Genomic DNA, 26,947 nt, shown 5'->3' with positions numbered 1-26,947 from the left:
CACACTTTGCATTTAGTATTAAAGTTGTACATTTATATAAGGAGTCTTGAACAACAAATTTACACATATTTCACTATTGAGGCTGATGGTTCTTTGAGGTCACTGGAGTTTGTATATATTATTCAGTTCTTGGATGTGTCAGCGTACACTTGGAGAAAAACAGCGTCCAAGGCGTTTGGATGTACAATACAGTCTGTCTAGGTGGTCAATAATAATAGTGCAAGTTCCTGGTGTCCTCTTGAAAATGGTGATGTCACTTCACAGTCCGGTGAGGCTACTTTTTTTCAGCAAGCACTGCACCAGCATAGCTCACACTGACGATGCAACTTAGTCAGTAAAAAGTAAACATTTTTCTCTTGGTTTCTTTCTTTCTTTTTTTTTTGGGGGAGGGGGGTACACGACATGTTTTGTGTGGAATTTCACCGTGTTTCTTCTGTTTTCTCTCTTCGGTTGACAATCATTCATCGCTTCTTTGAGTGATAGTCTGCTAGCGCTTCGCACTTCTGACCCTATTCATTTGCTGAATGTTTGCATTTCCTGCTTTTGTGTGTTATGCAACTTTTATTGTAAATATTTATCCTCTAACATGTTTCATATACTTGCATCTGAAATTAAAATAAAAAAAAATTTATACTCCAGTCAGTTTTGGGAGGCTTGTGCTGGGCCTTTAGTGGTGAACTGCTCCTACCATGAGGTTTCTATAGTTACCCACTTGGTGGCACTGCTGCTGTTTTATCAAACTATTCAAACTTAACACGCCTGAAGTCTTTGGGCTCTCAGGGGTTTTAATTTGAAGGAGTTTCACAAGCAGGAACTGTTTTTTAGTCATAAATTATTCACTAATATTTTACCATGTTATAAACAGCACTGATGACATTCAGCACTACAACACTCCTACAGAGCAAGAACATGTGAGAGGTAAGAATATTTCCTCTTCCCACTTCAGTAAATCACTCAACCTCTCTGGAGCTGCAGTTATATTAAGCCCGAGTTTATATAATGTTTTAAATGCCAAGGTAAGAGCTTTGTGAGTCAGTCACAGCTCACATCTATCCAGATTATGACCCCGCATAAAAAATAAACCTGCATTACAACATGTGATCGCTTATATTTGCACTCTTTTATTTGTTCTCACTTTTGTGCATCCACATGCAGCACATTTGGATTTAAAAAAAAAAAAAAAAAAGTGTTAAACCCTCCTTCCTGCCAAGATTTCCTTGGTCTTCAGCACGAGCTTGTACATTTGATGGTTTCCATAGAAGTGTCTTGAGCAAACAGGGATCCTCCTATGTTTACAACCCAGTTGACCTTCCACCTCGCTGCTGTCTGTAATTCAGGGGTTGGTATGTGAGGCTGGCTGGGGTAGAGCAGGGAGGGCCTCAGGGAGAGGGGCTGAGATAAGGATCCAAGGCTAAACCTCTAAAAGCCACATTAGTCCCAAAAGCCTACACCGGCTCTGTTCATTCTGCCATAAAGCTCCTGTCCTTGGGTTTTATTGGTACGCTCCGTGGAGATTTTAAGCCCCTTCAAAGCAGGCAGGCGTCTGAGCCCTCGGGTGAATACCATCAGCTACACCTCTAACATTTTCACAAGTGATTTCTAGCAGTTGAATTCAGATGACTGTAGAGGGAAAATCCTTTTATAAAACATGTTGCTGCATTCATTTACCAAAACTAATTAATTCATTATGAATGCAAAAGAAACATACTGATATTGTACAGTTTTAATTCCAGTAAATAGACAAGTCACAGTATGTTGAAAGGTCAATTAAGAGCTGGCTTTTGAATGTTCATATATTAATAATAAACAATACCAGAGAACAACTTTTCCTATGTCATGCATTTGATGTTATTGGCTGGGTACGTGCAACAAATTGCACCAATAAGCAGGGCAATCAGAATCATCATCCGCATCTATTGATTGCTTCCGCTGCAATCAAAAGATGTGGGAGTATGCACGGTTAAGACAACAGTGTGCTTGGAATCAAATAAAAACTACAATTATGTACAAAATACACAGATGTCACCTGACTAGAAACTGAATGAGAAAAAGAAGTCCAATGTTTCCAGGTTGAGGAACACAGTTAGTTACCTTGGCACCAGATAGCTTTAATCCTCCGTACGTAATCCAGATATGCGGCTTTCCTCTCGAAGCCCAGGTGAACCATGAATCCACAGATCTGTCTGCACACACTGAACAGGTGCTAAGATGTTGCTGGACCACACACTAAATCCATTTGAATCCTTTAGTCACCGTCAAGACTCTACAGCAGGCCAGTCCAAGTAACTACCAAATAAAAACAAAATAGTCACAATCAGCATATCAGTTTGATCATTTACAGGTTAGAATCGGACAGTGCGAAGAAGGTGAGTCTCGTTGCTTGGATGTAGTTTTACAGAACTTCCACGGGGGATTAAATGTGGCCGACCGTCAGTGTGAGTGTGTTCTGGAGGAGGATATAAGCTCCGTCTTTGCAGGATAAGGGCATCAAACAATCAACGAGGGTGCAGGAGCAGATATTAAAGAATAGATAGGAACCTATGGAAGCCCGTTTCTCAGTTATCCATGATGAAAATACTCACCATGTTCATCATAAAAAATCCCTCACAAGTCAAAATTTGGACTTTTGAATCAAAACTGGGAAATTTTGACTGAAACCGCAAATTCAAATTTTAGCATTAGATTTTTATTAAATCACACAATTCAGACTGATTATGTCAAAATATAAACTTTGTATGTCAACATTTTGACATAGTAGATCAAACCTTTTATTTTAGTGTCAAAACATTTCACAAATTATGCCATATTTGGGATTTAGTCAAAGCCTTTCACTTAATTCATAATTCGGAGAAGATTTTGACTTAGCAAGTCAATCTTCTCACTCGGTGATAAATTAGTAGTATATTTGTACTTATTTTACGTTTTTGCCTTTATCTTATTATTTGCATTTATGAAGTCTATTTTTCTCTTTTACTGGCAGACATGGACTTCCATAGATGCCCCGCTTCAGGAAGGAAACAGTTTGCATTGCAAACAAGATGGTCACATTCAAATTTCAGATGATTCAATCCTTTCTATCCACGGCAGACCAGGGGAAGGTGTGTCCTCCTGTTGCTCACCCGCTCTCTCCTTCCTCAGCTCGGGCACGTCTCTTTCGAGTGTCCCATTTCTGCTCCCTTCTCCTCCTCCTCCTCCTCCTCCTCCTCCTCCACCTCTTTCTCCTCCTTCTCCTCCACCTCCTTCTCCTCCTCCACCTCCTTGCTCTCTGCTGGCCCTCAGCTGGTGCAGTTCCCTCTCGAGCCCTTCGTTGTGGTGGTACATCTCCAAATAGCTGGTCTGCAGCTCCTTCTGGTAGCGGATGACCTTGTCCTTTTCTGTCTGCCATGTGTTCCGCTCCTCATCGAAAGCTATGGCCTGGGCCTCGCTCTGGCGTCGCTCCAGCAGCAGCTCTGCGCGCAGACGCTCCTCCGTAGGGCCCCCGCAGCCTCCTGCAAGGGGGAAGGTTCACATGGGTTCAACTACAGCCCAGCATAGCCGCAGGGGAAACATAATGAAAGACATTGGCTGCATTTAAATGCTCAGAGAACTTTGCTCCCGACCTGGATACTTAAATAACCTGATTTTGGGTCCAAACATGTAAATATAACTCAAAATAACCCAGACACTGCTGTGTTAAGAAATTCATTTAAGATGCTTCACTTAGTTTAACATAAAACACCTTTACTTTTTTCCATGCATCACCTCGGCTTGGATAAGTAGGTTCGAAATACTTGTTTTTGCTGATACTACAACTTTTGTCAGTTATTGTGGAGCCTCAAAACCACAACAGAAAGGTTTCACTTCTTAACAATCAAAGCAGGGAAATCAAATACTGCTGCTCTGAGATACATGAGTGAGAGACAGATACATAACACTACCTGTTGCCCCCGCAGATGGATTCTCTTCAACTCCTCTTCCATCTTCATGTGCGGTCTGCGAGGGACATCTGCGGCTCTGTGTCCCCTGCAGGACAAGCTTCAGAGCGTCTATCTGACCCTCCCTGTTGCGCAGCTCGGTTCGGGTTTCTCTGAGCTGCGTCTTCAGCTGGAAGATCTCACTCAGCTTCTGGGTGACCTCGGCCTGGGAGTCCCTCAGCTGCTGCTTCAACAAGGAGATCTCCCCCGACTTCTGGCAAACCTGAGAGGTGAAGGAAATAAGGGCTGAATAAAGATAAACTTTTTACCGACTAATGGGACAAACGAGGAAAGGGAGGAATGCAGTTATCTCGTCTGTGGTCTGTAATCACTACTAAGTGCCATAAACTGTCACTGCCCTGTCCCTCCAAAGCCTCACCTCCCACTGCGTCTCCTCCAGGGTCGGGCTGGTTCTCTTTGGCATGGCTCCAGCCTCTTGGCTCATTTCGCTTTTCAGGCTGTCCAGCTCCTCCTGCAGTCGGTTCTTCTCCTGCTGCGCCTTAAACAGCTGCAACTGCAGACTGCGCTGGGACCGCTGAGCATGCTGGGACACTTGACGCAGCTTTGCAGCATACAGGCGTTTCAACTCCTCCACCTCCTTCTCCCACAGACGCTGTTTCCCTTCAAACACCTGCATGCGATGAGCAGATGGGGGTCAGGACTTCAAAAGAGAGGCAGATGGATATATAGACTGATAATGAAGAGCAGACAACAAGATTCACCTGAACGATGGCGCCCTCACTCTCATCCAGGTTTCGTTTCATCTGTTTGAGTTCATGTTCTTTCTCCACCAGCCGCTCCTCTAGATCGCGCACCTGGAAGAGACAACGGCACGATATCAGTAAATCATGTTGACCTGCACATCCTCCCATTCAATCTTGGCCGGTGCTCACCACTTCCTCCACAGAGAGGGAGAGCGTCCATTCATAAGGAGGTGGAGCGTCCCCTCCATATGGAGCCAGACGACTCAGGGTGGCCATGCTTCGACACGCCATCTCCCCTATAACCACGCCCCCGGACCCTCCCGCCTTCAGGCCCAGAGAGGTGCGGTCCTGGGAGCCGATGGTGTTGATTTGGCCCATAGATGCACTTGGGTAAAAAAAAAAAAAAAGACGAAACCACAAAGGCCATTAAAATCTCTTCTATCATCACAACCCACACAGTTATTAAGTATAAAAAACATCCTTTACAGCTTTTGACTATAAAGTATAGTGAAGAAGCGAACGGCGCAGCAGACCTGATGTGACCCAGGTGTGGGCGGAAGGGAGGTCGATATGGCGGCAGGCTGCTCATGGAGTTATGGCCCGAGTCTGACAGGTTATCCTCCTCCTGGCTCATCCCACGCACCGAGGAGACGGCCTGCACAATCATAATCATAAAGTTATTCGTCGCAGTGATGCTCATAGGTTGAGAAAAGTTACATTTTAGGCATAAACAGTGCTGGAAAATGAAATGACATGGAGAGAGCTCAAATGTTTCCTATCTGTAATCAATGTGACCTGCTCTCTTATTTCCTGGCCCATAGCTCAACTTTCCACTGAGTTTGATTAAAGTAAACAACCATTTAGTAGCAGACAAATAGACTTGCCAGAGGTAATAACTGGCCACGGACATCGATTCATGGGATTCAGGCTTTAGGTTGTAATCATGTGTTAGCAGCACACCTTGTTAGCACTTGACGTTGGTCCTCCGTGACGGGACGGCGAGGAAGAAGACGAGGAGGTGGAGACAGCTTTGGGGACGTGAGCATACGCTCTGTGCAGCCCGTTCGACAGGCCGTGATCCATGTCCTCTGACTTGGATGACGGATACAGATTTTGCATGGAGCTGAAGTTTTTGGGGGTGACTGGCTTGAAGGCTGAAGACCTGAAACGAGCCTAGAGAGGGAGCAGAACGTTTAGAGCGTTTTTCGAGGATGGTAGGTGGAGGTTTGGAGGGAAAGACCTTACGACAGCAAAGAAGCTATGAACCATAAATTACAATGTTTCTATTAAATCAATATGGTTCCACCCTCTATGTTCTTAACATTGATCAATTCAAGCAGAATGATGTGATGTTTGATTGCTGCAATAAATTCAGAACACAGCAAGTGGCAGATTTTCAATCTGTGTTGGTGAGCTGGAGGACATGGAGGGCTGATTTATGCTGGTAACAGGCCGTGGGGGTGTTGCATCACGCTGCCAGAGATGTATAAATGTGGTACTGATCAATTTACCACAGACCCAGCAGCCTTTCACCGGCTGAAGACCATTTATAAAAAGAGCACAATGGGAAATAATTCGTCTGCATCTGTGCCTGAATCAGTAAATAAGAATCAGCCCTTCTCACACCTTCTGCTTTTAACTTTAAAGTATTTTTTAAAGTACTTTTCCTTAAATTACTGGTGAAATTCAGCATTTTCATGCAGTCCGTCATTTTTGAAGTTATCTATTTTCTTACACCAATGTTTAGCAGTCACACACAGTCAGACATCATATTTCCTGTCAGCTAGCTGAAAATGAGAATAACAAATCATTTTATGTTTAATCATCTAATGCAAATGATGCAACATATAATTGTTTCTTTATTAAAATATAGCATTTAGTTACCCAGAAATACCTTTTTGAACTTCCCTTTTTTTTTTTTTTGCAGGTTTCATACAAAAATATTCACCTTTTCATACTTGCCCCCACTTGGCAGAGAGTTCTTTGTCAAATCTACTTCTGTGCCGTCTTTATGGTAGACTTTGGTGTAAACGTTGTCCTCCTCGCGGCCACCGACTGAGCTGAGGCCAGAGATAATGTCCTTCTTGCCGTCACTGCTTGGGTTTGCTTTAGGCTCTTTTCTGTTTGGAAGCACAGTAGGTCAGCTGAGGTCAAGTAAATCCTGTCATGTTTTATAGTGCCTGACTTCACCTTGAAAACCTGCCGCGTGTGGCACACCCTACGACAGTACCTGCTTCTCTACAGCAGTGCCCACCTGGTGATGTTGAGGTAGTTGAGTAGCTCTCTCTGGGTGAAGCCTTTCTTCAGGAGGCCGTTGCTCTGTTTGGGTCTCACCTGCGGCACCGCACGGCTGCCTTTGGTCGGAGACACATCCGGCCTCTCCACCAGACTGCCTACACTTCCCATGCCGCAACGTGGTGAGAGGGGCGGGGCTGGGAAAGGGTCACGGAAGTTTTTGCTAGGGCCACGGGTCAGAGGAAGAGTCTGGACTGAGGTTGCCATTGATTACAGGGCTCTGCAGGGAGGTAAGGTGCTCTGTAAAAAGAGAGAAAAATAGAAAATGAAATAGAAATAGAAAAGTGCTCAGAGGACGATGAAGTAAGTGCGCCAGATCTGGTAAATAACGAGCTGATGATGTTCTTGATGCCTGAATATTGTCACAGGCTTTATGTTAAAGCTTTCCTGCTCATTTTAAAATGCCCAACAACCAATCGTTCTGCACTATTTCATTGTCAATCAATTAATTTGTTTTGTGTCTATTATCCAAACATTTGATCAAAAACAACTAGTGCAATCAGTACTTCAAATGTCTGGTTGGCCAACACTTCAAAAATATGTCTAAGGATACCAGAAAACAGACATTTGTGAGGCTACAACAAGACAATTTTGGAATTCTTCCTTTAAAAAAATGACTCAGCAATTCATTTTCTGTCATCCACCTCATTTATTCAACAGCTAAATTATTTTAAACTATAACAAAAGTAGGAGTCTATGTCCATGCAAGATCCATGCTGATATTAAATAGATTTGTTGTTTACCATCTTAATTTAGCAGGTTAACATGCTTTTACAAGGCAACCCCCAACCATGAATTTACCACCAATTTGTAGTAAATTGTGTACTAATCCATTTAGTACATGTTTAAATATAGCTGAGATAACAAACACCTTTCCTCCTTCACTGTAATAAACCCCTTCACTCCTGTGTGTGGATGTTGATCTCTGGAGGACGATGACAAGATGACACGTTTCATCAGCTGTGCTTTTTTTTTTTTTTTTTTTTTCTGGACAGACAGCTGTCTCTCGCAGCACAGCTAGAACAACTCAGCTTCCCACATCACAGCACAACACTTCGCTCCAAAACAAACACACACCACCTGACCTCCATGAAACCCTGTTATTATTAGAGGATGACAATAGATGTAAAATGATGCCTTTGCAAAAAGAGTGACTCAAGTTCAAAAGGTCTTTTTTATGATGTTGTGATCACAGAAACAGTCTTTCCTCTCAGAGGATTGTGTTATTCCACCCAACAGGAACTCTGAAACATGAACTCTGTGATGGTTATGTTGTTTTTCTTTTTCAGCCAGGACAGCATATGTCACATCATAAGCCAGTTATGTAACTCTGATCCAACTCAGTTACTACAAATCATTTCCTTAGAAAAGAAATGAACAGTGTACAATATGGACAATTTAATGAAGTGCTGTGGCAGCATATTTTCTTTGCAAATGTTCAGTCTCTCATGAAAAGCACGTAGACGCAATGGACCAACCACACACCCTTCATAAGTCGAGCACTGGCTGCGTATATTTCCAACAGATATGATGTCTGTGATATTAGGTGTTCTGACAGTTACAACATTCTGTAGAGAAAAGTAAAAATACATTGATTAACATTTCCAATTGCCTTTGACAAAACTAATCCAGATGCCAAGTTACATCAATACTCAAAATGCCCTGCTGCTTTGTCAACTTGAGTTTGAGCCTCTTCACCCGTACACAGCATATCATCCTCTCTACCCTCCTCCTGAACTCCCTTCACCATTGTTTTTTACTAATCAGCTGCACATCCCCTCCTCTCCTTCTTTCCAGACAACCTCATTAAGGATCACTATTGATTCCACCCTTTTGACCCGCTCTCTTCCCGTGCATAAACACCCCCAGCAGCCATAAAACATTCCCGAGTCCATAAAACACACAAACACGCCGCAGTCTTTCTGACTACAAACAGGACCCGACCGAGGGAGTCTCAAAGTGTCCCTTCGAGTGCAGCCAGCCCGATGTGGCACCAACAGAACAGGTACCAGACTTTAAAGGGGCCAGACAGGGCGTTTTGTTTGTTTTGTCTCATTAACTAACAAACTTCAACACTGAACATCGCTTCTGACCATCTTTTCAAACCATACCCTAAATGTTAAGATATATTTTTAACAATTTTGTACAAATCTCATTGTTTCGTAAAAATAAAGGAGAATTGAAGGTTGTTTCTGATAGGTAACCCACTGCAGGGAATATTATTAATAAAAATAAACTTTATTTGTGTAGCACCTTTCACACAAGAAATGCAATACTGCCTTGATATGTTATTGTTAGTGGATTTTCCTTCTGTTTGCAATCAAGCACATCAGATATTTGATATCTAGCTGCACTCAAATGTAAAGATACACTGTCACAAGATTTAACCTGAATAATTTACAACAGGTAAACCAGAATGTTGTAAAAGGATCATGTATACTTGATTACTTCTTACACATTAAGGTGTTCAGACTCATCACTCTAAGAAATGTCCTTAAAAGCATCAGGAAGATGCGTTTTCCAGCTTGTTGTTTATGACACTTGCATTATGATGAAGAACGATGGAAAAATAAAGCAAAGAGTAGTCACTGGGTTTGATTGCCCATCTGAAGCACGTTTTAAGATATAAAAGTGAAAATAAAATGAACCATTTGACTGCTTGGAAGGTCTGGAAATATATTTCCAATAAGGTTTATGTTATGTGCAAATGTGGTGGTCAAGAAGGTTTTAGCAGGTGCACAGCTGCAGGGAGGATCAAACCTGGGCTCACCCCAACCACTGACTGGGCCATCCCGACGCCTGGATGTCAGTTCCCAGCTCGGTCCATACACACCCATGACACACTCACCACCTTCCAGGAGTTTCCCTCTCTCACCGTCACACACAAATATCCTCCGTATGAGTACAGACACCCGCAGTGACACTCTGGCATCTCCTCTTGCTTCTGATACAATCCACATTGATCAAGTGCTTTGCACTGCTGGCCTCGACAGTTATAATAATTATGCAAATGGTTAAAATAGGCAGAGAGAGCTGCGCAACAGCAGCTCCAGCCCACTCCATTCAGGGCTCTCAGCCAGGCCTAAGATCAAAGCAGCCCAAGCTGCTCATGTTTTTATTCATGAGGCGCGATTTTCCCCAATGTAAAACTTTCCGCTAAAGCATAGGGCTCCTAATATGCCGATATAATAGAGGCTGTTCTCGGGCTGAGGAAAGCAGCCTGATAATCAATGATGATGAATATAATAAGATATAATAGGACACGTTGTGAACAGTCTGTGGTGCTGTCCAACCAGGAAGTGTTATCACTGTGTCCTGGCCGGGTCAGAGCATGAGGCATGATCAATGTGAGTCAGGGCAGGTCATGCTGAGTGTATATGTTCATATGTGTTTGACACCACATGAATAAATCATGACTGTGCCAAACCTAATGGCCACTGGTCAAGGCCTGACGCAGTATATTTAGCAATGGTACTTTACTCTGTGTCTCGTTTCTACCAAATACACAGGAGGCCAATCAATGCTTGACGAGAAGCTGGGCTCGGGGTAAAGGCTGGCTGAGGCCAGGCAATTCCTTTTGGGGAGATAAGAGGGTGAAAATCCTTTCAGGCTGCAGCCACAAATCTTGCAGGACTGAAAAATTCTTGCATCCAGTTGTTTTCCCTAATTGCCTTCTAGTTTATGAGCCCGAGTAAACCTGGAGACACAGCAAGATTTACAGCCCGGCCCCAACGAGCCAAAGGGGCCCTGAAATGCAACACACTTCCTTAAATCACTCACACACACACACACACACACACACACACACACACACACACACACACACACACACACACACACACACACACACACACACACACACACACACACACACACGATCAAAGCAGTGCTGTTTTTTTACCAGCCTTGAACATTGATGGTCTAATTGAAAAGTAGACTGTTCTTGATTTATGCTTCTTCCAAAGAAGTGATGAGCTTCTTCAAAAATGCTGTGTAGACAAAAGAAGCTTCTTATTCTGCACATTTTTACCTGCATCTGCTGCACTATGAACCTACCTGTATATGAATCAGATGACAAGTTTGCTGCTATGAACTGTAAATCTAAAATACATTTAGTACACGATTAAAACCCTCTCATGAGTCTTGAATGTACATGGCTGAGCATCAGTTGGACTTTATCATAAAAAAGGATTACAAAACTTTCTCAGATTTTCCCTGATTTTCTTCCGACATCTTGTTTAAAGAAACCTTTTTAAAATCTTAACACCTGCATCGTCACTGCCGCCTGCATTTAAAAATGATCACATTATTTTTGTGGATATTGTGCAGTCCTAGCGATCCAGATCAGATCGAGCAGCGTATCCTAACGAAGAAGGATGTGATCACGAGAGGTGTCTCCTCTGTGAAGTTGGCGGTGATACTTTGCGGTCCTCTCAGAATACCTTAACTCCTCTAGAAAACTGCCCATTTACTACAATCACAAAGGAAACAAAACGTGGCCTTCAGAAGGAGGGCTTCAAGGATAAAGCGCTCCTGAAATATTGTAATCAGTTCTCCTGTGGGGAAAATAAAAGCTTTCAACCAAATGCTTCAGTGTGAAGAGGAGACGGAGGAGAGAAGGACGGTGAAGCCAAATTCCAAAAATGCTTTGGAGAACACAAGCTCCGACTCGTCAGGTTTTGATGCACAAAACGCTCACGCCCGCGGACGCTCACTCGCGCTTGTGTGTGTGTGTGTGTGTGTGTGTGTGTGTGTGTGTGTGTGTGTGTGTGTGTGTGTGTGTGTGTGTGTGTGTGTGTGTGTGTGTGTGTTGTGCTGGTCACTCAGAACAGTCCTAAAAAAAACAAAGCTTGCGCTTAGCTCAGCTCGCAGCTCCAGATCCTCTTCCCTCAGCTCACTCTCTCTCTCTCTCTCTCTCTCTCTCTCTCTCCACTGCTCATGATCAAAGTTTGTTTACGTTTGTGGGGTAACTTCGCAGGTTACATCTAAAACTCCCACACAGCACACACTCTGTTCCATTATATAAGCTCTATCAAAGCTGTGCTCGCTAGTTTTCCACAGCTGTTTGTTGTGTAAAACACTATTGAGCGATTACCAAATCAACCACTACCCTTACTTAATCTATTCTACAGAGAGCTGCAGGAATATATTCAACACCTACCCTGATAGCCTGGGACACCTCCCATCTACAAAGAAGGCCTTGGCAGCATATTGTGTCCGAGGTTTGACTCGGTATGTTGCAACCAAAGCTTCTGTCACAGTATCAGAAACAAGTTGATTATCCAACAACACGATAGTCTACGGTCAGACTAGCAGCTCTGTGAGGCTCTGTGCGCAGGTAGCGAGCTAAATGCTAATCACACCATATGTCTACAGTGACAATGCTAACATGCTGATGCCAAACAGGTGATCTTTAGCATATATCCACCATTTTACTTTAAGCATGTTAACCCGAAACAAAAAAAGTCAAGCTGATGTCATTCGTTTTGCACATTAAAGACCTAAAACGCATCTCTGTTCATCAAAAATTACATATTTCCAAGAAGAAAAATTCCCTAATGTTAAAAAGTGGCTTCAATGCATCTCTAGACTTCAATCAGTATGTGCGGAATATGAAAATAATCCCTGCCTCTTCTCCACCAATCCCGCCGCTGCTTGCCTGCAGCCATATATCACATATAAAAGTGGACGTAGTTTGTCTGAAAAGTGAAGCCAATACAATTGAAGGCCACTAGGGGCTGGCTCCAAAAACCCTCTGACGCCATAGACTTTCATTCAACTTCTCTTATGGAATACAAAGTCAATAAATGTTTTCCTTGAGTCATTATTCGCTAAGGTCACTCCCTATGATCGATGTTGTGGTGGTCTTTCTGAAATCTTTTTTATTATGTATTTGATCTCCCACCTTAAAAAGCAGTTTATATGGGGGCGTATCTTGTTTGATTGACAGGCCTGGGGTGCAGTCAGGCTTCCGCTATAGGTGGGCGGATGTAGTGTCGTTAGGTTCTCAGTCAGATCAAGTCGTTTGTCCACATTTGGTCACTTCTGGCTCCAAAAACCCAAGATGGCAATGGCTGAAAGGCTTCGAATGGCTATTCACAAACCAGTGGCTGAAATCATGGTTGGCTGCAGCTTCCCTGCAGCTTGATGATATAGAAAGCCCCCCTCTGCTCTTTAGGGGTGTGACGTCTGAAACGCTCACTGTCTGAACCTGTGGTTTTGAGAGTTTCAGTGTGGCTCCAAAGTGGAAATGCTCAGTCATGGCGTTGACTGCTTATTCCGCTCATAATGATATGTCTTCTAGCATATAAAAAAAAACACCATATGGACATGTTAACAAGAACTTGACTTTAACTGGAAGTGAGCTTTAATTTAAAACCACAGGCAATTAGCTTCATCTCATGGTGGCGCTAAAGTTAGAGAATCACCAAAGTCATTAGAATACATCACCTGGGGGCCACAAATGCCAGAATTGGTACTAATTTATCCTTTAGATGTAGATCTTTCATTGAATAAAGTGAAACTAACCTGCTGGCTCTAGATGAAAGTCAGTGGTTCACCAAAGTCATGATGTTTTATTGTCTGGGACCACACATGTCAGCACAAAATTTCATAGCAATCCATCAGGTAGCAGTAAAACAACAATATTTCAGTGTGGAGAGACATGTGGACAGACTGAGCCTCAAGTCTTGTGGGCAACATGACTAAAATGACTGATTTACATTTGTATCATCCTTCAGTGCAAAGGAAATACATTTCCATGTCCAGTGCAAGTTATCATCTTCTTGTTTAAGGGAAGAATTTGATGTCATAGTTTGCGGGAAATAGTGCATGTAATGTAACAGAGAGCACAAAATAAAATGTATGTAAAGGTGAGTGTGACAAGATATGATCGTGTCTAAATTTGCCGGCAGCAGCAGGGTAAGCTGTGCCTGAGGCCGACCAGGAAGGAACCTCACTACATGTGAAGCAGAGGAGCACTCCACTCTGTGATTGACTATCACATGCTAGCGTGTAATGAGGGAGTGTGAGAGAGTCTCTGGCTGTGGGGCATGACAGCAGAGGAGTGCTGTGCAGAAGTCTCTAATTGTTAGCAGGTTATTCATTATGGATGGGAGACAATCCGGCAGACGTTGCTTCTCCAAAGACCCTGGAGCCATCCAGAGGAGCCAAGACGATGAAAAGCATGGGTCATGAAATGGTTCTTGTTCTCTACATCTGACGGCAGTTCGTGTGTCATTTTGGCATCATTCATCAGTGAAGTTTGTCGGAGTACGAGTTACACATGAAGATGTGGTCAAAGTCAGACAGAAGATCACTTTTACTCCTTGACATATAAGATTACGACTGACACACGGGCCATAATTCACTGGCAGTTGGACACGGTGGTGCTAAAGCTGAAGGCCCAGTGTTCAGTCTCACACTATGCCCATTGATGATGAATTCTCCGGTCTTTACAGGGGTTAAGGGTTATATTTAGTCATAGCCATACATACAGGGTGCTATTGAGCAGACAGGCAGTCAAGAGCGGACACAAGTTCTGACAAGAGAGGGCTGCTGCATTTCAGAAAACACTGAAACACTATGGACGAAATAGTATCCGATTATTTTGCTTCCACTGCAACCATACGCTTTTCTCCTTTTCTAAAGCAATACCATTATCCAAAACCTTTTCGACCAAGAGTAAAAGGCATTAAGAATCCTACATAGTATATCTTAATGTAATATGAGTGTTTTAGTCATGGTAGTGGCTCTGGTGGTGGCAACGTGAACGTGCTGGTTGGTGTCTTTTGTTCGGTCCAGCACTTCGGTTAAGACTGAAATATCTCAAGTATTGGATTGATTACTATGAAAGTTTACAGAGACATTAATGTTCCTCATTACAAAAGTTGGATCTTCTGGCTTTTTATCTTTTACCAACAGCAAGTCAGAATTAGTTTATCCAATATTTATATCTAAATACATGTAAACATGACATTCCTGTCATCCTGAGCTTTATGCTGTGCTCAGCACTAATTGGCAAATGTAAAGTTGAACTGCAATGGTAAACATTATGCCAGCTGAACATCAACACTAAACAACTAGCACGGTCATGAGCAAGTTAACAAGCTGATGTTACTTTGTTCACAGGAACCCTTTGCTTTTTGGAGCTACGTTCAATCCAAGCGGCAACCTATTCATTGGATCGTAAACAGCTATTTTGAAACTTCCATGTCGCCATTTTGTTTTTTTGGAGCCAGAAACGACCCTATTTGGATGGGCTGGGGAGGAACAAGGGGGTGGAACTGACTTGAGTCAGACTGAAGACACTAAAGCTATCCACCTATACTGGAAACCTGACTGCACTACATGCCTGTCAATCAAACCAGACACACCCACAGAAATACCGCTATTTCAGGCCTAATATGTAATCAATAATGGCATTTTTTTCAAAAAGAACCACAAGAACACTGATAAGAAGGAGAAACTGAAAAAACTCAGACTTCTACTGCCTCTGTTGACTTTACAGTATTGTATTTCTGCACAGAATTCAATTGCTGGCTCGCACTATAGTAGCCATGTTTGGGGTTATCAGGAGTGACTGGCTGCACTCGTGTTTCATGGAACCGTATTGATCTGGGTCTGACTGATGTTACGTAAAGCTGCTTCATTATGAGAAGACAGCACCCAGGGGAGAGCATTCAAAGGCACTCCTCTTACCCCACCCCGAGTGCATTTCTGATGGGTCAATTTATTCCACAACAACCCTGGTCTGGTTCTCCTCCAACATTGATTCAGAACAAAGAGTATGTTTTGTTAAAACATCCTCAATTTGGAGTGTGAAAAGGATTGATTGCATAATTCCTAATTTTGTTTATGAATGCCTTTGCAGATCCCTGAGTTCAAACTGTGTGTGTGTGTGTATTTATATTTGTGTGTGCGTGTGTGCGTGCGCGAGATCAAAAGAGATTAGTTCTAGCAGCATGAGTATAAGTACTTGACCCCAGTGTTGTTTTAAGTGACATCCACTTGCCCTTCACTCCTCACACAAACACACACTACATGCCATCGGCGCATGTTGCACCAAATATCTCAAATAATGTCAAATTTGATTTAAAAGATGTTTTTTTTCCCTTCACCAAAAGTAAAAGTCTGGACGCATCCACTATTCAAAACAACTGCTTCGCCATGGTCACAAGAGATTCTGATTGAGATGATAATCTGAGGGCAGAACTGGAGGAAATAATCTCTGAACAAATTGAACAACTGACTGCTCCCTCAACCCTCCCCTCCCCCTCCGAGTTATTGTTGCTACACCCGTCAATCTTTCTATTCACAGGCTGCATTAAAGCAGTTTACAATTGCAACGGTGTCAGGTCTACTTCTCAAAACTCCTGAATGAAATGACAGGTCCATGATGAGAGATTGAGGACTAGCCTATGTACAGTGCATCTGGAAAGTATTCACACCGCTTCACTTTTTCCACATTTTGTTATGTTACAGCCTTATTCCAAAATGGATTAAATAATTTTTTTCCCCTCAAAATTCTACACACAATACCCCATAATGATAACGTAAAAAACTTTTTGGGGAAATTTTTGCAAAACGAAAAAAATCACGTGTACATAAGTATTCACAGCCTTTGCCATGACACTCAAAATTGAGCTCAGGTGCATCCTGTTTCCACTGATCATCCTTGAGATATTTCTACAACTTGATTGGAGTCCACCTGGTAAATTCAGTTGATTGGACATGATTTGGAAAGACACACACCGTCTATATAAGGTCCCACAGTGGACAGTGCATGTCAGAGCACAAACCAAGCAATGGAGTCCAAGGAATTGTCTGTAGACCTCCAAGACAGGATTGTATCGAGGCATAGATCTGGAGAAGGGTACAGAAAAATGTCTGCAGCATTGAAGGTCCCAATGAGCACAGTGGCCTCCATCATCCTTAAATGGAAGAAGTGTGGAACCACCAGGACTCTTCCTAGAGTCGGCCACCCGGCCAAACTGAGCGATCGGGGGAGAAGGGCCTTAGTCAGGGAGGTGACCAAGAACCAGATGGTCACTCTGACAGAGCTCCAACATTGCTCTGTGAAGAGAGAAGAACCTTCCAGAAGGACAACCATCTCTGCAGCACTCCACCAAGCAGGCCTGTATGGTAAAGTGGCCAGACGGAAACCACTCCTCAGTAAAAGGCACATGACAGCCCGCCTGGAGTTTGTCAAAAGGCACCTGAAGGACTCTCGGGGCCTCTGAAGGACGCCAGTCCATCACAGGGCCAGACAAACGTAAACAAAGACCATTCACACCTAAGGGCAATTTCTAGAACTACCAATTAACCTGAGACGCATGTCTTTGGATGGTGGGGGGAAGCCAGAGTACCAGGAGAGAACCCACGCAGGCACAGGGAGAACATGCAAACTCCACACAGAAAGGCCCAAGCCCAGATTCGAACCCGGAACCTTTTTGCCGTGAGGTGACAATGCTAACCACTGCACCGCCCCTGTGAATACTTATGTACGTGTTATATTTTCGTTCTTTATTTTTAATAGATTTGCAAAAATTTTAAACAAACTTTTTTCACTTTGTCATGATGGGGTATTGTGTGTAGAATTTTGAGGGACAAAAATTAATTTAATCCATTTTGGAATAAGGCTGTAACATAACAAAATGTGGAAAAAGTGAAGCGCTGTGAATACTTTCCGGATGCACTGTATTGTCCCAGGTAATGTTGGATGGCTATGAGAGATTAATGACTACTTTTAAGGAGATTTGAGGAACCAAATCTTGCAGAAAAAGAAAACAACTGTATTTACTTTGACTTTGGGTAAAACACTTCAGAAGTTCAATGGACTTCATCATGATGGCATTTATGAGTGTCATCTTGCAACTCGTCAAGATGATCCATCTTCACATTGCTGGTGTAGTTTCCACCAGCCAAGCATGACACATTTTACTGTTGTGTTTTCTATTTTCTTATTTTGATACTTTAATCTTGGATGATGATTTTGGCACCGTGTTCAGGTGTTAATACACAAAGTACAGTTGCTGGCACGCTGTGAGCGCTATGAATAAAAACCAAACTTGTTTTGAGAACATTAGAGTAATTAGATGAGTACTGCAGAAGTGATATCACGCTGGATAAACACACCGACTTTCTTTGGTATTTCAACAAGGAAATCAAATATAAAAGCAACAGCAAACCAAAATATTTCCTCACGTAACTTCAGTGGAATTGGTGAGAAAAGCAAACAGCAGAATTGCACGCTGTCTATCAATCCTGAATCCAGTTCAAGCCTGTACAGTGTTTGCCAACTGCTGCTATCAGCAGAGCTGCGTTCAGCACAGAGCAGAAGTTCAGTGAGAGCAACGTGAGGAAACAAACTTGCATTCCTTACATTTCTTACTGGGTAATTATTAATGCTCCATCACATAACACGCGTAGCAGGGATATGGCTGAGGTGGATGGCTTCCTCTGCTGCAGGCCCTATGGTGCTGTGGGACATTTTCTGTCTACTATCCAGAGCAGCTCGGTTCCCATGAGAACCACCCTGGTAACAGCAGACCAACAACAACTATTTAATGACTGATAATTTGACCCAATAATCGGGGCAATAATGTGTTAAATGGAGCCGATATAAGACAAAAGCAGGAGAAGGCTAGCTTATTAAATTCTTTACAGTAGGAGGGGGGGGGGAGGGGAGGAAACAGAGCACAGACTCTCTCTTCACTCTGTGGCTTCTTTGTTTCCTGGAGCGGTTCATGTAGGAGTCACCGCTTCTGTGATTACAGTGATGGAAATCGAGTGGTTCCCACATCGACCCACACCTGAGCCGGCTCCACTTAACAGCTGCCGTGAATGTGCACGCATCCATCCACACACTCTCCATGTTGGACCACACACTCAGCGCAAACACAAACGGGGAAATGTGTGTACTGTGGCTGAAAATGTATTGGGATTCAAGAGCTCACAGATACGGACTGACCCATGCGTGGTATGACTGCTTAAAACGCGAACACAACCTGAACTCTAATTGAGGGCATAAATAAACCACGTGGATAAAATGCTTCACTGATCACATCCCAGCAAGCTCTCTTTGATCTCATCTGCACCGTAACGCCAGAAGAAGAGAAGAAGTGAGCAGTCTTGATGTCAGGTAGTAAACACTGATGCTGACACATGCTGACGCTCAGTCACAGGATCAGCACTTTTAACTCCTGCGGAGTTTCTCTGTAAATAAAGTGAGTGTTTGTTGTCTGTCAGAGCTGAGAAGCAGCACGGTGGGAACTACTGAAAATCCGCTCGATCAGCAAAATCAGGGTCACAACTGTACTGTACAGAGATTACAGTGACAACAAAGCAACAAGAAAGAAGGGTGAAATATCAAAATGAGGAGTTTCATCTGTGACCTTTTGCCTCCGGCTGTACAGAGAAACTAAAGACTTTAAATTCTCCAAAACAAACACACGTTAACAGCGGAAGACCAAAGTACAAGGAAATGTTGTTACTCAGCCCGGGTACAACAAAAAGTCATGAATCCTCCTCAAGGGGAATTCCAGGGACACAAATAGACCATCAGACCAGAGATCTTTTAAAAATAACAGAAAAATAATGCATGTCAGAGGTTTATTGAAGGAATCAGATGCACCGCTAAGTGGAGCAAATAGTCCTAGATATTGTTATTTAAGCACCCCGTGGCTCCATTTTGGGACATTGAATAATTTACCATGAACGAACATATTTGTTCTTTGGGGAGGCTGAGGCTGCCGCTCAGCGTGATGTCATTTGCCCAGGAGAAAGGATTTAGGTTGAAAGTTAGCTCATTCTAATTCAGCTGCCCTGCAAACAAGCACTCCTCGTGGGCAAAGTAATTAACAATCAGGCTGGCTTCCTCTTCTCTCTGCAGCTTAAGCTCTTCTTTGACAATGCAGCATTAAATCACTTCAGAGCACGTTGGACTTACTTTCATGTAAATAAGTCATGGTGGTATCAAATACACACAGACAGGTTAGACTGGAGAGTTTAGGTACTTTCAGTGTTATATAAGCGACTTCAGCAAATTGAAACCTAAATTATGTGATGACATGACACAAACAGAGATGTTTAGATAACTTTTCAAATGCTATGTCATATGATGACTAGTAGGAAAAAACACTTGTTTACCTGTGTTTGTCCACCTGAAAGTTCACTTCTCTGCTCCCGATCCCATGCTCACTCTTTTTCTTTCCGTCTCACGCTTCTAATTATCACGCCACGTGACTTCCTCTTTCTCAGTCTGTGAGGGCAGTTGGGAGGTGTGTGGGTGAGGAGGAAACCACCTAAACCACTGACCTGTGGGCTATGAGAGGAGGACTAGTTTGCACTGATCTCAATACAAAACTAAGCTGATCTTAAGCCGTGCATGAGGATGGTTTCAATCGTGACAGCAGCATCACGGGAGACGTACCTGCATTTTATGGAGGAAAAAACCCACGAAGCTGACCTCTGTTTTCAATTTCATCCGAGGGCTTTTCCTGTGCACCCTACACCCTCCACTTTAACTGCCCTTCTGCTCATCTTTTTGTGGACTTATCAGGGTGGTTGGACTTGTTCCTCCGGTTCCAGAAACAAAAAGCCCTGCATGTGAAGCAGCTTTGAGCCGCTCAGTCCAGCGTGTGTCTTGTTTGCTTACAGATAATAAGACAATAATGAAGTATTAGACCTGGGTTTGAAGACAGACAGCAAAGACATAGAAAGAACGATCAGGGTCGGGGGGAAAAAAAAAAAGAGAGAATGAGGAAGAGGAGGAAAATGAGGGCACATGAGGGCTGTGTCAGAGTGGACTGTCTGGACAATAGTCTGAGTGTAAGACTCCCTTCCTGAGGCCGAGTTACTGGACGGGTTCTGCGTCGTATCAAGTTACATAACTCAAACTGGAGAGGCTCGCATCTGAGAAGGGAGAAGAGAGAGGACATTGTTCTCTGCGCCTCAAACCAGAGGAGAGCGACTTCTTTCTGCTGTCTTCGCTCTGCGATGTAGGCCACCGAGCTGAGCGGACTGAAGGGGGTATCCGGACTTTTTAAAGCTGGCACCGACAGGAGGGCACGCAAGAATCTCAGCTAATAAAGCACCTTGCCAGCCAGAGATGCACTATGGAGAGATTGGCAAGCTATTAAAGGCATTCCAGCATAAGATTGTGATGTTTTATGGTGCCCTTTGGCCTGCTGAGTGCAATTTGAAGAAAATCTGCTGAAAAATGAAAAGAGGGAATAACCCCATCAGAGCTAGGCAGCCCAGGCAAACACTTGAGCAGGTGCCACCGTACCCCTGTCATTATGTCTGGGCCCCACGGGTATATCCAGTCTCAGATTCCACAGATTCTCACTTGTAAGTCTCCCAACTGGCTGACAGAGCCACTCCAAGTAGTAAGCTGGAGGAACCTGGAGGAGACTGGAGGAGCGGTAAAGGTGATGCACGGGCCAGCACTTTAAAAAAACAGCACCAGAGAGGGACGAGTCGGAGCCTCCTGACAGATACTGTACCTATCTGACCAGCAAACTAGACGAGACGCCGACCCGGGCTAGACTCATTTCCTCTGCCTAAGCTCTTCTGGACAATAACATCGCAGGAAACAGCTATGGGAGGCATGCTGACTGTCTGGTTCAGGAGAAATAACATGATCTTGTGTAGGATGGCCACCTGAGCTCCGTGTTTCTGTCAGTTTGGAGTTAAGAGAAACATGACATGACATTTTAAAATTCTATCTAGAAGGATTTTGAAGAAGTTAACACAACTATCTTAGTTCACAGAGGCACTGAATACGAGTTAGATAAGAACACTGATGCCACTCTTATATCTGTTTGGTAAACATAACACGAGGATCAACACACAATTAGCTGGAAACAAAAGGAAACAGCTAATCCGGCTTTTTGCAAATTTCACCAAATCCATTTAGCAGAACCACTGAAGCTCACAGTTGGCATGCTCATTCTCTTTTGTTTCACTCGTACCAAATCAGAACTTTTGGACAGAGCTGGGTGACCTGAATTCATCTGTTTTCAGATATTGTGCTCAGCAAACCGGTTTCATATCTGCTGTTCTCAAACAACAAGGAGAGAATTACAGTGTCACCGCTCCACTTCACCACCTGTGTGACCCGAGTGAGACACGAGCAGGTCACAGGTCACGTTAACTAACTGCAACCTTTAAAACCGGCATATTGATTTTATGTAAACGTACAGGACGTGACAGCACACTGAAACGCTGCTGGAGAGAGCAGAGCAGATATAAATACAACGAGGCCCACTCACAGAGGAGGGCTTTGACTCGTGGCCTTTTGTTCTGCAACACTACAACTCTTCAGACTAAATAAAAGAGACATGGGCTGAGTACAACGCACACACAATTCATCCCAGCACACACAAACACACACACACACACACACACAAGCACAGAGGCTGCTGCTGGTATCTAAAGACGGCAGGTGAGTGCAGGAGCTCCTCACGGGGAGATAAAGCCCGATCAATAAAAACACAAGGAAACAATAAGTCTGTACACAACAAAGTTGACCCACGGGAGGTGAGGGGGGGAGGCCACATTCGTTAACAAGACAATAGTCCCAGGATGAGATGATGCCAGAGTTAGCAACTATTTCTGCCAGCCCTTCTGAGCGGCTGACATTTAGAGACAAAGGCCACAGTATGGGGCCTGTCCCGCCTCCTACACTCTCAGACCTTTCCCCTCTGAAGGTCAGGGGTCCAGTCTGTCCCATGAGGATAAGACGATTGTTCAGCAGTCAGGTGACAGGTCGAGTAAGCACGCAGTCAGTAATAACCCAGAATATATTGGGCTCTTACGATGATTAAATATTAATTAGTCTGTCTTCTGGATCTGACTCATCTGGCTGGAGAAGAGATTTTGATTGACAGAAACGAGTGGGTACGTGGGCCACCAAGCGAGCTATGAAGACAAATCCACCCTTGCTCACTCACACTTAAACTGTTATACATCATAAACCTGTGATGCTCAGTACTTTACGTGTGAAAGTTGAAGTCTCTCCGAAGTTCAATGTAATTTCTGGCAGATAGTGCTGAGCGTCATCTAAAAATAAATATTAGTGATATCAGCTGACTAACGAATGACTGGCATTAATTTATGTGGCTGACAGATTTGACAATACATTTCAGTTTGTTGCTAAATATTTTGGAAGTCAAAGCCAAAACACACCCAGACTTAATACCTGCACACTGCCAGATGTTGTTCATGTGTAGTTGCTATTTTGTTATTGGGAAAATCAAGTAGTCCTAGTTTCATGCTTTAACCTGTCATCCCTTACAGAGTTTTCCATGTTCTCTATGTGGGACACGTGATCACAAGGATGACACGTTTACCACAATTTGCATATATGATAAAATGGGGAAAATATGTGGAAACATTTTCACATGGGAATTTACATGGCCTTCACACATTACACCATGAAAATCTTCCAAAAACGACATGTTTCCAATGGGCAAAATGCATGTGGTCACATGTGAAATTCACGTGTTTTTTCTTTAAGGGTTATTTAATCTAAGTTAGAAAACCAAATCACTGTTTTAAAAGCATTTAAGTGTGGATTATTCTTTCAAATTGCATAATTTTTTGTTTTTATCAGACCAAGGGGTGCAGCTTTTTAAACACAAAAAATTAATTTTGCCACTATTAGTTGCCAATATTAATATTTTATATTCCAGTGACCTGATAAATGCAGTTCCAATATTCACTCTTATTCTAGCTGTTTAGTTTAAAAACTCCACTATGTTATCAACCAGTTGCTACCTTTGCACTCACAGTCCAATAATCCATTGCTGTTAAAACAATATTGACTAGTGCAGCTTTAAGGTGTCTCTAATATAACCTAAGTAAATTAATAAAGCTGCCTCATCGCAGTTTAAAATCTGTTAAGAGGAGGTGGCAGGAATGTCAATATACCTTTCAAGATCAATCTTCAGCTATAGGGAAACACTTGCCACTCGGAGATAATGATTAACTTGGGTGTGTTTTCGGTCTTGGCACTCGGAAAATAACTTAGTTTGAGCTTGTAAGCTGGTGCAAGTTGACCCAGCTGAGTTTGTATCGAATAAATCAATGATTTACTGTGGTGAATTAAGTCCGAGCGGCTGTCAAAGCGCTCAGACAAGAGAGCATCCACATGTGTGGAGTGGACGGGTCGGTTTTAAACATTTTCTTCTGCGGCAAACTGTTGGCCTTTACTGTGAGAGCGGTGAGCTGTGAAAGCTAAACAGCCTTATATCCTACTGTGGCTGAATACAGTCAGGCAGCGCTACACGCCTGGCCAGGTCCCACAGTGATTTTCTTAACCCGGCCAGGGTTTAATCGCAGCGACAGACGGCCCAGAGAGTGGATCAGGCCAGCCACAGGCAGAAGGATGAGTGAAGGCGAGGAGAGTCAACGTGTGAGAGCGTGACACTTTCTCCTCAGAGCGATCAGGCATAGCCTTGTCTATAAAGAGTCCATGAGATGAGTGCAGAGAGGAATTAGAGAGAATGGGGTAACAGGATGAGCTCCAGATTAGGAGCATCCAGCGAGGAAACGAGGTGAAAGGGGAGGAAAATCTGAGGGGAGAAAGAAACAGAGTTTAGGAAACAGACCGAAACCAATGAGTGGAAGAAGGGCTGATTAGTGTTTGATTAGGTGGCTGACCTGAGGGGATACGTCTGTCAAGGAGCACAGAGCCATTACGACTGTGCTCTGCCTGCTGCACCATCTGCTACAATGGAGTATGCATGACTGACTTCCAATGGACTTACATGCTACGAAACAGCACTGCGATGTGACTTTACATCAAACAGTAATGGTGGATTTCTTCTCCTCTGATGGGACAAAACCTTTAGTTCAGTACTTGCATGAAAACAAACACATTGTGGGAGCACGGAGGTGCAGACTTCATTCAACGTCCCTGTGCCTGATGGAGCACATTTTGTATCCTCTAATTTGTAGGTAAGGCAACACGAAGCAAATGGTCAGCAGACATCTGATGGTCAGCAGAATTAGTGTTTCATCAGCTGCCAGTGCTGTAAGGAGACGTGTGTGTCACACACACACACACACACACACACACACACACACACACACACACACACACACACACACACACACACACACACACACACACACACAGGGGAGTGTCGACCCCCTGGGAGCTCAAACAGCTGAACGAAGACGTCACATCAGCTGTCCGGCTGATTCTGCTGAGAGAAGACCCGCAATGAGACAGACTGTGCGAATACGCTGTCCTCAAAACTCTCACACAAAGCTTTTAGCTAACAGGGGCTCGTAACACTGGCAAAAACTACCGGCGTGATCCTTTGGATCGAATATTTTAGTCTTGATAACCTGGCAATAATTAGAGTCACCTCTTTGAGAAGATTAAACTCTAAAATGTTGACATCACAAGGGAACAATATCATTTTTTAAATGACACAAAATGGAAAAAAGGTGATTTATTTACTTGATAAATTACCTTAACATTCAGTTAATAATCAAAACTCACCTATTGATCAGTAGATGCCAAAATTGTTTATTGAAAGAAGCTCTAACAGGTGACTGACTTCATTTCAGTGCAGCCTTAAAGGGTCAGTTCACAGAAATCACAGAAAACAGTATGTTGACATGTGTTTCTTTTTTTTTTTTTAAAAGCAAAAGTTAAATTCAAACCATCTCGTTTCAGTTAAACACTGAAGTTCGAGATGCACAAAACATTGGCACAAAAAAACTAAGTTGATCTGCACGGATGTATCTCTCATCTCTCAGTCACCTCTGTGAGTTAATGGAGAGGGCTGGATGAAAAGGAGAAATGCATATTTGTGTGGTGACTTTAACCCTAAACAGTACTTAAATTGTCTCAGTGATTACCATGCAGTATCACCCCGCTGTCTCCTCTTTGAATTACAGGAATGGTTACCAAGCTGTCTCCAACAACAGCCTACACTTCTCTATTGTCACACATGCTTCTTCACTTGCGTCAGCGCGCACCCATAACCACCACACTCAAAGGGCTCGTCCTGCAACGCTCCAAGAGTCCTCAGGTCAGAGGTCACCTGTGGCCTCCGGTCTCCACGACAACAGCCTGGCAGTCCCCAATGCTGGGCCAGGGGTCTCCCTCCTCCCACACACAAACACAGACACCCACAGGGGAACAGTTTTTTGCCCCCAAACTCCTGGGCATCAAAAGACACCCTTCAGCTCCAAAGCATTTACACTTTTCAATGTGCTGCAGTGGAGGTGCAGCAGAAGTGACAGGAGATAAATGAAACAAATATATTGTTCCATCAGTCTTTCAATCACTCACTCACTCGCTCACACACACACACACACACACATACACACACACGCGCGCGCGCAGTAAAAAAAACCTTGTAAATGCCAGGACAACTGATTAAGCCTGATTTAGGGACTACAAACTGAGAGCAACACTGTGTCATCAGTTTAAAGGCTTTAATCTGCACAGACGAGCTTATCATCAAGTGGAGTCCATCCAGGTCGAGTCTGCATAAAGTTTTGACATCATGGATCACAACACACTCATACTGACACAGTTTCCAGCTGCAGCGCTGTACGCGCAAAGGCAGCGGATCACGGAAAGATTAGAAAAAAAACTGGCGCTCACCATATTCCGCATGCAGGACATCTCTCGGACCAGCACTGACACTGCTGCAGTTTGGTGTCTCGCTGGTGAAATAAAAGGAAACAAACGGTGTTTACGTTGCTCCGCAGGATATTTTCCAGGACTTGAGTGCGGAGCAGCAGACAGCCTGCAGCCTGCTGGCGGCGTGGGGAGAGAGGAGCTCAGACTGGGGACTACTGTCTGTTCCCTCTCGGAGGTTTGAATAGAGGAGAGCAGAGTGAGAGGAAACGAGAGAGGCAGGCAGGGAGACATGCGCCTGTCCCCCGGTAACTGGACTGACACACTTAGAAGGCTGAAGAGGGACAGCGCCATCTACCGACCGGAGCACCCCAAGGGCCAAACAA

General features: G+C 43.6%; 1 protein-coding gene across 3 annotated transcripts; it reads right to left on the bottom strand.

The window, feature by feature from the left end:
* Window positions 1-1,708: 1,708 nt before the first annotated feature.
* On the bottom strand, window positions 1,709-26,824 carry n4bp3 (NEDD4 binding protein 3). Of its 3 annotated transcripts, XM_069696939.1 has the most exons (11): window positions 26,586-26,824; window positions 6,912-7,192; window positions 6,606-6,777; window positions 5,618-5,830; window positions 5,191-5,312; window positions 4,847-5,042; window positions 4,676-4,768; window positions 4,333-4,584; window positions 3,918-4,176; window positions 3,120-3,488; window positions 1,709-2,286 (listed from the first exon to the last, which is right to left on the bottom strand). In XM_069696939.1, the coding sequence occupies exons 2-11, from the start codon at window positions 7,157-7,159 to the stop codon at window positions 2,264-2,266; spliced, it is 1,947 nt and encodes a 648-aa protein (XP_069553040.1). In that variant the 5' UTR covers window positions 7,160-7,192; window positions 26,586-26,824; the 3' UTR covers window positions 1,709-2,263. The 3 variants fall into 3 exon arrangements, with proteins under 3 accessions (XP_069553040.1, XP_069553037.1, XP_069553039.1); XM_069696936.1 differs by having other exon boundaries at window positions 1,709-3,488; XM_069696938.1 differs by lacking the exon at window positions 26,586-26,824 and adding an exon at window positions 20,102-20,188 and having other exon boundaries at window positions 1,709-3,488.
* Window positions 26,825-26,947: the final 123 nt, after the last annotated feature.

Source organism: Brachyistius frenatus, unplaced genomic scaffold, assembly GCF_029030835.1.
Source record: "Brachyistius frenatus isolate BFR_SWC_R1_liver_20210118 unplaced genomic scaffold, ASM2903083v1 Contig_22, whole genome shotgun sequence".
Classification (NCBI taxonomy): domain Eukaryota; kingdom Metazoa; phylum Chordata; class Actinopteri; family Embiotocidae; genus Brachyistius; species Brachyistius frenatus.
The sequence above is the reverse complement of the archived record's forward strand: the minus strand, read 5'-3'. Positions and strand labels throughout refer to the sequence as shown.